At 36.3% G+C, this 13,949-nt stretch overlaps 1 protein-coding gene across 3 annotated transcripts in view; it reads right to left on the bottom strand.

The window, feature by feature from the left end:
• Positions 1-1,176: 1,176 nt before the first annotated feature.
• Positions 1,177-13,949, bottom strand: part of LOC139700435 (pyridoxal phosphate homeostasis protein) — a 20,912-nt gene continuing 8,139 nt past the window's right edge. For 2 of the 3 annotated variants that reach the window (XM_071599034.1, XM_071599036.1), the window contains exons 4-7: positions 13,535-13,677; positions 10,310-10,408; positions 4,380-4,600; positions 1,177-1,805 (exon numbers count right to left, since the gene is read on the bottom strand). In XM_071599034.1, coding sequence (XP_071455135.1) covers positions 4,475-4,600; positions 10,310-10,408; positions 13,535-13,677 — 368 coding nt within the window. In that variant the 3' untranslated portion in view covers positions 1,177-1,805; positions 4,380-4,474. The remainder of the gene's footprint in view (positions 1,806-4,379; positions 4,601-10,309; positions 10,409-13,534; positions 13,678-13,949) is intronic. The other variant, XM_071599035.1, reaches the window with a different exon arrangement.

The raw sequence follows: 13,949 nt of genomic DNA, 5'->3' as shown, positions 1-13,949 counted from the left end.
ATGTACTTCTGCAGAAAGCAGATTAATTTCCTGGATCTAATGTTGACAGCAATATTGCAAGCACTCCCCCGTCTCACGATAATGCCAAAAATTAAGGCAAACGACAAACATCCTAGAGGGAAATCTTTTTAGAAGCATTATGGTATGTAACCTGTTTGTTCCACAGCTTCAACAAGAAATATGAGAGGAAGTGCTGATTATAAGTGGCAACACATCGATGTGAACATACCTACGAGGTCTTCAGACACTATGAGTAGTACTGATATATGGATATCTAAACTAGCGAGGGTACTAATCGAGAAGCAAGTGGAAGGAAGAGGCTTTGCTTGGATGAAGAGTACATGGATTGCCTACTTGAGATTCAGCAAAGAGTTTGATGCAAAGTTAGAATCCTTATTAGACACCATCTGCAATATGCAGGGAGACATAAGTTGCCAGGGACTTCAATGCTTAATCAGTGGAATGGGGCATGAAAAAAACGGGAAAAAGAGGTGTGCTTATTATGGAAATGGCTGCGAGAACAGGTCCAGTATTGCTGAATGTGGGAGAATTTCTACAATGAGATATCTGAAGAATGGAGTACCATTCCCAGAAACTCCACAGTATCTCAATGACTTGCTGCACACAAGCATGACTGGTAGGTAATCAGAGAATATACTGGAAGTGACTGCAAACATACCAATTTAAACTCCAAGAGAATATACAAGCATGAAAGGAAAACATGGCAAAATAACAAGGATGGAATGTCATCAAATCAAACCAAGGTAGGCAGATAGCAGTTCTCAAGTGGACTATGGTACATTGCCCCATAGGGATGCAAGAGGTGGCACACAAAGATGCTATAAAAGACATTGAAAACAAAATACGAAGCTCATATACAAATTATGTGACATGTCGATGGCAAATCAGGCTTCAACAAGTGGAATGTCTCCTGCATATTTGTGGAACAAAAAAATAGCCAATACAAAAAAAATATGCAACCAGTAACTTCATAGAAGCCAGCATGCCAAAAAAAGGAGCTGAGACTACCAAACGTTATGCAGAGAACAAGAACTTGAACAAGTTCCTCTGACATGCCATCAACCAGAGTACTTGTTAGCACTCATTGAGGAAGTCAACAATGATCTCAGGGGCATACCTACTTGAGTGAAAGCCCTATAAAACAAACTTGATGGAAAAACAGAAAAGAAAATTTTTTAATTTCAAACAACCAACTACAAACAATATATTTAAATATCATACAATGATACATCCATTAGGCCCAACACATCACAAATTAACAATGTAGAAATATCCTTCCCATCACAATGACTTATTGCCTTATTTTATATACCAATATGGATGCATATGCGAAAAATTATAAATGACAAACCACTGATGTATTCCCATAATATTTCTTATTCTGAAACTACATTATTTTTCTCAAGTCCATATACATTTATATCTAGTACAGAAGTAAATATATAAATAAAATTTTCACAAGTCAATACATACATTCCACCCTAACCTCTGCATAGTAGCTACATCGAAGCTATGCGAGAGTAAATTCATACCTAAGGAAAAAATTTCAATTATTCTCAACTAAGAAACATTTATTTTAGTTTAACATAAAGATCGACTAATAACACATGTACATACATTTAAATTTAGCGTCGGTACAACATATTTGCTTTGACAATAATTTCAGTTCACAGACAAGCTCACTTACATATGATCACAATGGGGTGGAGTGCTCACAATAATAAGACAATTGGCATTTTTCACTGGCAACCAAATCACTATACAGCAACCCTTCTTGCGGATACCTTTGGAAATAAGTAAATACGGAGTCAATTAATGACAAAATGTAAGAGTTTAAGCACCCAAAGTTTAATGAATTTCACCCAAAACACCTTTACTTATGAGGGTAAAAAAGGAAACTTAACACTTCCACAAAAAAGATTTAATATTTCACGACCATGGTTTTGATGCTGTGCATCAGCATCAGGTAACATACATGAACATTTGTTCAACTTATATAGTCTGGCTCCAAGAGGGGAATAAGGGAGAGTGGGTATAAAGTAGGGGGAGTAAGAAAGAGGAGATAAGTTGAGTTTAGATACAGCGACCTATTAGTGATCTAGGTGAGGGGGAGGGTATGTATTGGAAGGTCAGTGGCTCAAATTTGTGAAAATTTATATTAATTGAATGAAGGACATAATGTAACACTCCACCATTCTTAGAAATATTGGCGGAAAAAAAATTCATTGTGCCCCCCTAATTAAATAAAGACTATAAGGTTGAATCTTTCCATGCTCATCAATTAAATGTGCATCTTCAATAAATTGAAAAAAAAAAGATTCACAATGGGAAGGCCCAGAAGTACCCAGCCTGACCTAGGGATAGCGATAGTTCCAAAGAAACTGCGGGAGATACCGCAACAGTAACTTTTAACGGATATTGAGGGATCTGGGTTCGAATCCCAGTCAAGGCGAATGATTTTTACACTCTGGAATTGTTGCATTGAAATGCACATTAGCGGATGACTCCGTTAAAAGTTACTGTTGCAGTATCTCCCGCAGTTTCTTTGGAATTTATCAAAGGATAAACACCATAAGTGTTTAAAGTTGGCTTTAACCTCGTGGACTGTGGCGCCTCACGCACGAATACGAATGCCTGTGACATTGTATGTACGGCATTTCGTCACAACATCTAGTTCCTTTAAAAGCCCCAAATTTTCAGAGTTTAAGAGGACGCCTCGGTGGCTTAAGTGGCTAAAGCACTTGACCGGATATTGAGGGATCTGGGTTCGATTCCCAGTCAAGGCGAATGATTTTTACACTCTGAAATTGTTGCATTGATAGCAATAGTTGTTTGAAAAATATCACTGTATTAGAAAGTACGCAATCTAGAAGGCACATGTTTCAAGTTTGAAGATGCCATGTTGTTTAGTATTTGTTTGGCAGCCATCAATGGTGAACGTTTTCAGTGAAATTGTGAAAATGGAGAAAATTGGCCATCGTTATGTGATAAAATACTTTTATTTGAATGGCCTCAGCCCAACCAATGTAAAAGCTAAACTGGATTCTACTCTGGGTAATTCTGCTCCTTCGTTCACAACAGTAAAATATTGGGTAGCAGAGTTTAAACGAGGCCGTACGAGCTGTCAGGACTAGCATCGCATTGGTCGACCAAATGAGGTGACGACTCCAAAAACGGTGAAGAAAATCCACAAAGTGATACTGGATGATCGTTGACTGAAAGTGCGCGAGCTAACAGACATAGTAGGCATTTCAAAAAGTGCAGTACATTGAATATTAACTGAAAATTTGGACATGAGAAAGCTGTGTGCAAGATGGATGCTGCGTTTGCTCGCACTCGAGCAAAACCAGTGTCGTGAAGATGTTTCAATTGAGTGTGCAGCAAAGTTTCACAGCAATAAAGCAAAATTTTTGCGCCGTTCCATAACCAAGGATGAAACATGGGCCCATTGAACACACCAAAAACAAAAGAACAATCAAAACAATGGATTCAAAAGGGAGAACCGCCTCCAAAGAAGGCGAAGACTGTTTCATCTGCAGGCAAGGTCATAGTGTCGGCTTTTTGGGATGTGCATGGGATAATTTTCATCGACTATCTTGAAAAAGGAATAACTATCAATGGCGAGTATTATGCAAACTTATTGCAATGCTTAAGCGAAGAAATCAAGCAAAAGCAGCCGATTTTGGCTAAGAAGAAAGTGTTGTTTCATCAAGACAATGCACCAGCTCACAAATCCATTGCAATGGCCAAAATTCATGAATTAAAGTTTGAATTACGACCTCATGCACCCTATTCGCCAGATTTAGACCCCTTGGATTGTTTTCTGTTTGCTAACTTGAAAAAATGGCTCGGTGGTAAAAGATTTTCCAACCGTGAAGGAGTGATGTCAGCAGGTATTGGCTATTTTGAGGAGCAGGACAGTTCTTATTATAAAAAGGGTATCGAACTTATTGAGCATCACTGGGAAAAGTGTATAGAGCTGAAAGGAGATTATGTTGAAAAATAAATAAATTTTTTCCAAAATTTTTATTTTATTTATTTTTTTTTTCCGGGTACTTCTGGGACCACCCTCAAATATCATATACATACTTCGGAAAAGGTTATCATTACTTTTAAAGTGACTGCACTCTTGTTTACGATTGCAAGTTGATAGCTGAATGCCATCCATCCATTCACCTCAACTCAATAATCAGAACCAAGAAACAAAACAAGAATCAAAGCTAAGAACTGAAATGGCACACACAAAAAAAGTGCAACCAACTCATCACTTATATGCATTTGTGCATCTTTAATGGTAAGACAGAGAAGTGCACTTGATTGATCAGCACTTTCACATTAAGTTTATTCAGTGTACTTACCCATAGCAGTGTGCCCTTGGCTGTTCTTTGGCAAGGTCTTTACATGAATTATTGAACTGCTTGAAAGTTTTCCATTACTATGTATGTATTGAGAACTAATTATTGTCTAATTTAACATCTTCAACTGCCTTACATAATGCTTCAGTTGGAGGAAGTTCTTTCGGAGGACGATGCCCAAATATTGAACTGCCAACTCTGATATTTGAACTTCCCATTTCAATCTAGAAATAATATATTTGTGTTTTTCAAAGCCAATAAAAATGATTGCATGGGTAGAATAACAATAATAAAAAACAACATTTAACATACATGATATTAAAGGATACATACTCATTATATAAATCATGCGTGCTAAATAAATCTCTTTTTGCTGATAAATAGCAAATGTTACAAACACTGAGAGTAGGGCATGTGTATGGAAAATGGAGGATTAGGTTACATGCTGCACACAACTATAGCATAAATTTGTGTAACTTAGTTTTTATTTAAGTAACCTAAAGGTATAGCAAGGCTGAACTTTTCCCTTCCACTAAACATTAGCTGTAATCTCTGCCAAGACCTCTAACAAGGATTAATTATAGTCTCTTACTTTAGTGATGGTTAAACATGTCATTATAAGTATACATACGAGGGTCATCCGGAAAGTAGTACCCGTTCGTGCCGCATGAAGTGCTGACGACGCGAGTAGCCGCTGGACGAGGTCAGATAGCTTCAGTGGCTTGTCTGCCTTCTCTGAGCCAAGTTGCGTGACGCTAGCATTGCCTGTGTTGTTTCTGTGATTGTTTACAATGTTTAAAAAAAGTGAGAACGCCGCCAGTTGTGAAGTGAGGGCAGTGATTAAATTCCTCAATGCAAGAAACGTTCGCCCATGTGATATTCATCGCCAATTAAAGGAGGTGTATGGAGACAATGTAATGGACGAGTCGTCTGTTCGGCGGTGGTGTCGCAACTTCAACATGGGGAGGGGGAACACACACGACGATGAGCGTTCGGGGAGACCGTCTGTCATTACAGACCAACTGGTGAGCTCAGTTGACGAATTCGTGAGGAACGATCGGCGCGTCACAATTGATGACATCTGTGAGCATTTTCCCAATGTTTCTCGAACAATTGTTCATGAAATTGTTAAACACCATCTGCATTATGCAAAAATTTGTGCAAGATGGGTCCCTCGCGTATCTCAATGAGCTGGCGGCGAAGGACTATGCAGCAGGAATACAGAAACTTGTCACACGTTATGACAAATGCCTTAATTTGCTTGGAGATTATGTTGAGAAGTAGTTTAAAGTATCCTCTTTCAAATAAAATTTTTTATGTTTGTTAATATTTACTTTTGTGTCTTTATTTCACGAACGGGTACTACTTTCCGGATGACCCTCGTACATTAAAATTTTATATATTATTAGATTCTTACCAGGGATAATAGAAGGGACAAATAGTTGGCATACATTTTTACTCAAACTTTGAAAAAAAACTGTCAATACGGGAAGCCTTGGTCATTCAGTAGAAGAAAAAAATGTTGAAAAAAAATACTATGATTCAAGATGTTGAGTATGACATGGACTGTAGTATTGTGTACCTTTACGAAATTTGTCTACTATGGTAGTATGTACACTCAATTCTTCTCTACCATTCCATTATTGCCAGATTTATGAAATTCTAGGAGAGCTGACGAGCAGTTTTTCAGCATTGTATACACAGTAAATTCTCGATTATCCTTTGCTAATGGAAGCATGATGACCCAAGGATCATCGAAAAACACATAGCAGAAATATGCAGATAATATGGTTGTGATATAAATGGACATATATATTGAGACCCTCCTCCATTATTATTAATTAATCTACTGGTTAAGGTAGGTTTTGCATGGACACAACTACCAAACAAATATTTTGTGATTCCTAACCAAACACAATCCAGCAACCTATTCTACATCAAGTCCTTCATCTCTGTGTACTTCCTCCCTTCATTCAGTCCAACATCCCTACCCTATTCCTTCCCTTTCCTTGTTTGCCTAACATTGTCCCTTCTTTGGCAGTCTCCAACATCCCACTGGCAATTAATATGCCCTTCATCCATTTTTCCTGCCTCCATAGGATTTCTTCCAACAAACCCGACTCCACACCCACCATACCACGTACTTCCTCATTTGTTTCCCTTTCGGTCCATTTCACCTTCCCCATTCTTCTCCACACCCACATTTCAAAAGCCTTCAATCTACATATATCCTCCTGCTTCAATGACTCTGTTTCTACCACGCTCCATATCAAAGTTTTTACGAGTCTTTTTTTATTATCCTTACTCAACGTCCCTGTCATCAACTCCCTCCTCCTTGTGAAAGCCCCTTTGCCTAGCGCAATTCTTCTCCTTACGTCCCTACTACATTGACCGTGTTGGTCCAAAACACTTCCGAGATACATAAACTGTTCTAACTGCTCTATTTTTTGTCTTCATATTTTAATGTTAAGATTAGCTTTTCTCTTTCTGAAAAATGGCATAACATTTTTTTATTTACATTAATTCTCATCCCATATCTATCACACTGAATTTCCAATTCACTCAGCAATGCTTGTAACCACTTAGCTGACTAACAAACTAAAGCTTGGTTTCTCTTAATTAGTGATCTCATCATTGCAATGGCATCACGCGTGCCTCTCCCCTTCCTAAACTCAAACTGATCATCCCTAAGTAATCATTTGCCTTGCTCTCCATCTTTTTGCTGATGATCCTGAGAATCAATTTAGCAGCATTGGAAATCAAACTTATTGTTCTGTAGTCCTCATATAATGTAGCCTTTATCTTTTTCAGAATAGGAAGTAACACTGATCTCACAAAGTTTTCCGACCAGATTCCTTCCTCATAGATTTTACGAATCAGTCCATAAAGACTCTTCCTTCCACATATTCTTATACCTTTTAGTAGTTCCACAGGAATGTCGTCTATCCTCTCGGCCTCATTTGATTTCATCTTCCTAAATGCCCTTTTTATCTCATCATCGAGTATACCTGGAACTAAGCTATCTTCCTCTACGTCATGTTCCTTTTCTACGTCTAACCTTGTTGGCCTAAGTTCTTCTATATATTCCTACCATTTCTCTTGGATCTTTTGCTTTAACTATAATCTTACCTGACTAATCTCTAATTATTAGCACAGATTCCTTCTTACTTCCCAATAGTGATTGAGCCTTGCTGTATAGCACACCAAATTCACCCTTCTGCAAACTTTCTATACCCTTTCACTGCGTCTTCTACCATGCTTCTTTTGCTTTATTTGTTGTCAGCCTCTATTTATTGTTTAACTCTTTGTTCTTCATTTTGCCTAACTCTGTGTTTACATTCTTCCATTTTCTTCTCTCATCCATCTTTGTAATCCTCTCATCCGTGATTCATGGTTTCCTAATCCTTTTCACGTTAACGGTTCTCTACCAGTAATATTCTATCCGTTACCTGTTGTATGCTGACTACGCTTCTTCTTACCTCTTTATTCAATATTATGGCAACCCCTCGTTGGCTCTCGACCCCGCCGCTGTATATTATTCTACAACTATCACTCCAGTAATCCCTGCTATCCTTCCATCTCACGCCGCATGAACCTAAAATATCTATATTTCCTCTTTCCATCTCTCACTTAATATTCTCTAATTTTCCTGTCCTCAACTTTGCCCTAACATTCCAAGTTCTTCTAACTAATTTGGTCTACTTCTCATGTGTCCTCTGTTCTGCTGCCTTCGGTTTTTCTTTGCATGTGTTTCATGAGATGATGACCCCGGAAGCCTTGCCTCTCCCACTGCTGGGCATGGCACACAGCCAATTGGTCCGAGTCCCGTAGTTGCCAGGACTCATATTCTCTATAGTACCCATCATTATATTCTTGGGAATAAAAATTTAGGTGGTTTCCCACTGCCTTCTTCGATAATGTTTTTAACATGATGCCATCACTCAATTGCCGCCCTACTGTGGTCAGACGCCTTTGTGACACCGCCTCACTGAGGAACAGATGCTGAGTTGACTACCTTTCATTTGGCTCCTAACCTTCAACCTATCTAAAATGGGTGACCCTACCAGGAGCCATTATCATTACTCCCATCAGCACAGCTCTAGGGGTTCATCAAAACTCAGAAGTCCTCCCACCAAGCCAAGGTTGTAGTCCATGGGAGGGCCTCCTCTATTACTCGTTATTATTATTAGCAAAGGAAATTACAATTTTCCATTTTACAATATTTTTATAAGGGTGGAATAATAGAAAATCACAGAAATATCATCAATTGAAGAGGAGAATGTATTTTCCTCAGAAAAACAAAACCAATCCCTATACATACATATGTATTAAACTATATATTTGCTCACCTTAAAGAATATGAAACTCTCAGAGCACATGAATGTGACAGAAATGGTAATGGGAAAATACCGATAGTAAAGAAATGATGAAATTAAAAAATAAATACTACTTACAACTTCTTATTTTGTGAAATTAAAAACTTTTAAGAAAGTCCAGGTATTTAAAACTTGTATTTAAAAAAAAGTACATTGAAATTTTAAAGTATTTAATCTCTATCAAAGCATTTAATCTTAACAATTGTAATTTCATCCAAATTTTGAGGAGCTAGGTAGAGAATAGCATGGATAATTCATACATGGATCATCAAGAGTTTAGTGTATATATATATAGTTTCATACATGGACCTTCCGGTGATCAACTAAAAAGAGATCGAATGTGCTCAGAGTTCAATCCAAATGTTTAATGCCTTCCTTGTTTTTTCAATGCATGAAATCTATGGAATCTTCACCCTGAAATTTGATTCACTTTCAACATTTGTCTGCATTGCTGCCTCAACTTTTTGATCATTCTCATGCCCTAATTGCGTCGACTCTCATTTACTGTCACTGTCAAAGAAGGATTTACATCTCTGGCCTTTTCATATGATACCATAATTTTTCTTGTGAATTGCCTTCTCTTCTCTCGTTTTAGGTTTCAAATGCATCACAGCAAATTAAAGACTATAAGCCCTAACTGAAGGAACAACAGGGAATTCTATGCTCACTTTCATCTTCTTAGTAAATATGCAGCCGATGGATATATCCATTGAGAAAAACTTATGGCATAATAATTTTTGATAGACTAGTCAGAACAAAGCCAATGGGATTGTCTTCACGAACAAATTTGAATTTTTCAAACCAAGTATTGGGCATATGCACCAAATGTGAGCACAAAACACTAATATTTTCATTTAGATATATTCAGATGTTAGCAGAGTGAAATTTAGTTTTGCTGTGTTGAGAAGTATAACAAAGTTTATTTCAATAAGATAATATCCATTAAAAGTGTTACTTGTGAGAATGAGAACTTCAATTACAACTATTTTATCTGGAACGAATACTATATTACAGATAAATTATTGAATAATAAATATATAAAATTACCCATTTAAGATATATAATTACCCATGGATGTACATGTTTTCTGTTCTGCATTTTATTAACATGACTGTCATATTATGTGCTTCTATAATTGTCATATAAAATCTTTCAATTAGTTTTATAGATTTTTTATCAGTATTATTTCTCTAGACATTTTTTGTTTGCTTACTTAGACGCTTATTTGCATGCACAAGAATAATTGTGATAAAAAGTATACCACCCAAATTTGAAATCACAGATAATCAAGGGCTGCAATGAACAAAACAATGATTGAAAAGGATCAACTATAGATAACATGCAACTAGATGTACTGTGAACATACTTTCTGTTTGACACAGCATGACAAACAATCATATTTCAAGGGTACAAAAACTTTGCCAAGATGAAAAAACTGATTTTTAAGATAATTTTGCCACAGGGCAGCAGCAGTTTACACCTTATTAGAATTTAACTTCAGTGATGGAGACAATTCAATATGTAACGCTGTGTATTGAATCAATGAGAGATACTTACGGCATGCTCAAAATCATCTGACATCCCCATTGACAGTTCAACCTGAGACACTGTCAAGCCCAATTCCTGACATACCTTCTCTCGACAATTTCGAAGACTCTGAGGGTAAAAATAAACATTCAGTTAGCATCTTTGGTGAAAACTGATATTTTAGAGAAGTTGTGCAAAGATAATGAAAAAAAAGCTATTCAACGAATAAACATTTTATTGAGTAGTGTGACTCTTAGATGGCAAAATCAGTCAAAACTGGAAACAAAAGAAGTTCTTCAGAGATATTGTGGACATATAAAATAAGGTATAGCAAAACCTGTTCAAAATTCTACTGCTTGAGGTGCTACCCCACCCAGGGGTGTTCTTTTAGGTCTCTGGAACACCCTCATCGAGGCAACATCAAAACATATCCCTTAAGACATCCTGATAACCATTATCAACACCCATTTTTCTGCCTCTGATGGAGAGACAACCTGCTTCAACCAATTCTCCACCAGCATCAATTGGCAGAAAGTATAATACTGTTTAAAAACAGCTTACATCATCCACAGCTCTATCCTTTTCTCTTTTCAAACCCACAGTACATGTATCTCATAAGGTGGACTATTAACCATTCCCATATTTATTCTTTTTTCCATATCAGGTAAAAATTGTTTTGAGGAACAAAATGTGGTAGGTGAGACTTCAAATATAGTTGCTAACTTATCCAAAAAGCTATTATTTTTCCAAATAAATACAAAAGAGCAGTACTAGCAGAATAAGAGCATTAGACAGCAGCTGATGGAGCACTGACTCATGTTGACAATCTTCAGACTTCTATGCACCACTTTAATGTGCAAAAATGGGCAATAAGAATCCTAGATAAAGGTCCATGGACAAGTAGTTGTAGAACTTACTTTAAAAAACTCCAAATTTTAAATATTCCTAGTAGATATATTTTCCATGATATCATTTGATAACCAATGCTGATGCACATAGGCACAGCACAAATGGTTGAAATGACTCAAGGATGACTGAGCATGCTCAGCTATTTTTGCTAAGAACCCTTATCACATGTTTATGCGAAATTACTGAAAACAGTACCAAGAAATCTATGGGAAAAAGATATTTTTTTGTCTTTTAAATCTAAACTTTATTAGTTCCTCTGCGAGCATCAACTCTAAACTCTGGATGAATTCATGTTTCTCTCTCTAGATAAATAATAATATTCTTAGGTATGCTGTTACTGGTTCTGTTTGCCGTTTTTTATTTGTAACTGTACATTTGTACTCATATTCTAATTGCAATGACTTGTGTTTGCCCAAAATATTTGAATTCAATGCGACATGTTCCACACATATCATTTAAGAACCAATACACATTATTATAATTAACTTTCCATTAGTCATAGTTTTGTATAATTCCTAGACACCTCATATTTGATATCATCAACTATAAAATTTGGTACTAGAATTGATATTAGGAGAAACACAACCCTTTGTCTGTGCTGATCTTCAAAGAAAATGAAAAAATTGTCAAACAGGAAGCCAGAGCTATCTAGCAGGTTCCACCAAGGCAATACACACATTTCTCAAAATGGGCCAATCAAAAGAAAAATGAAGTAGAAATTACTGTTATGTTAGGAATAAAACACAAAGATAAATTAAGAAGGTAAATTACAGAGACAAGTAATTTTAAAGATTAGTATGATTTTGTTTCCAAGCATAGCTGGGAAAAATCTGAATTCATTAATCAAGAAGATGAATTTTTGGAACTCTATTACCCTGGAGCAGCTTATTCAAGCATGTGACTAATTGCTACACGATTTCATTTAGATGAATGCAAGTCGGAGAGTTTTTTACCGTTACAAGACTGACAACTGATACGGGAAAGTTGAGTAAAGATAGCTTGTGCATCTGTTCACACATTCAGATTGTACAGATAAACTGGGACCTAATAACATCAAAAAGATCAAGAAAACCAAGACGCTTTCAAAATATAAGGAACCTTTCATATGAATTGTTGGGTTTCAAGGAAGCATAGAACACAAGTTTTTACATTTCATGTATTAATGCCACATATTTTAGTTTTTTATACCTCTTCACACAGATAAAATGAATTTTGACTTTTGATCATTAACTTCTTCCCTCTGCACCCCAATAGTCTAATTCCATGAGTACATTTATTCAGTGAAAATTTGCATGTCTGGGAAGAACACTAAATAGCATGCAAGAGCAAAAATAACATGGGGACAGCAAAGAAACATTTTTGTTTTCCAAAAGGAGTCAATGAAAAAACATAAAAACTAGAATTTCTCCAATTGAAAATGAGAGTTCATCAATTCTATCATGCATCGCATGAGCACCAAAAACTCACCAATTAGCAATAAATGAGCAAAATGAATCAATATGATTTCTAAAATGAAACAGACCACCAAATAAAGGTGCTTGATACACTCCATCATGTCTTAACAGTAAGAGGGCAAAATAAAATTGACTACAGGGTCAGTGATGGGTCAATTCAATTCTTCAATTGCTATACTTTCGGTTATATGAGTTGGGAATCAATATAGGGCACTTAAAAAGTTGATTCTAATTCAACCACTCATTTTAGATGCATTCCTGCCTGAAACTTAAGAAAATGTAAGAATGAACTCTAACTTTATGATTCCACAGTGTTTAATTTAGATATGACCTGGGTTTTGATTTTCAATGCCTCCTTCAGGTTCACTTGAAGATGAAGTTGAATGTCAATGCCCCGGTTATATCTCAATATCAAAGAATCACCAAGTTAGAGTTTTTCCATTAAGTTACGCCTGAAACCACCAATTAAGAAAATGTGCTCAACCAAAATTTTGATAGATTATTAATTATTATATAATATGTTTTCTTCCCACGGTGGTATCTTTTACAAGCAATGACTTTGGTAATTGGGATTAAGGGACTTTTTAGGAATGGATGTAAAAGCCTGCTCGGATTTGAAGTTAAAGCAGAGACTATTAACAACTGATTCCATGAGGCAGGTGTTGAAAATCAAGTCAATGAAGTCTTGGACAATTAAGAAAAGCAACAAAAAGGGGTGGACTAAACTCAAGACATGGGCCAAGATCCATGGAAACTTTGGAAATTTCTTTGTAACAGATCATTAGCCAATCAAATTACACTCCCAGAGACAAAGACAGCAATCATCCCTCCAGTTTTATTCAAATAATAAATCATTCACCCTTCACTAAATTCACTCCTTCCATTTTCTCACCTGAAAATCTGGATTTGGCCCCAATGAATTATCATATCCAAATATCCCAATGGACATCAACCCAAAGAAATTCAAGTGTTTACACTTTTCCAATATGTGCTTAGCAAGAGCAGGTGCTTCCTGTGGCGTACAGCCACTTTTACCTAAAAAGGAAAAGCCAATATACTGCACTGATATGTCGCATAGCAAATACTATGAAAACATTATGAATGCTATATAACAAAAACTTAAAAAAAGAGGGAATAAATCGTAGTGATTAAAATTAATGCTAATACAAAAACTTTCATTCATGCTAACAAAAAAACACTTCTTTTATCTAACTGATCCTGTGAAGACTAAGATATCGAAGTCTCAATATTGCATACAACAAGAAAAGGGAGAGAGGAATATGAGACATGTTATGGCTGTTGGAAGG

The sequence above is a fragment of the Hetaerina americana genome, unplaced genomic scaffold, assembly GCF_022747635.1.
Source record: "Hetaerina americana unplaced genomic scaffold, ioHetAmer1.1.p SCAF_100, whole genome shotgun sequence".
Taxonomy (NCBI): Eukaryota; Metazoa; Arthropoda; class Insecta; order Odonata; family Calopterygidae; genus Hetaerina; species Hetaerina americana.
The sequence above is the reverse complement of the archived record's forward strand: the minus strand, read 5'-3'. Positions and strand labels throughout refer to the sequence as shown.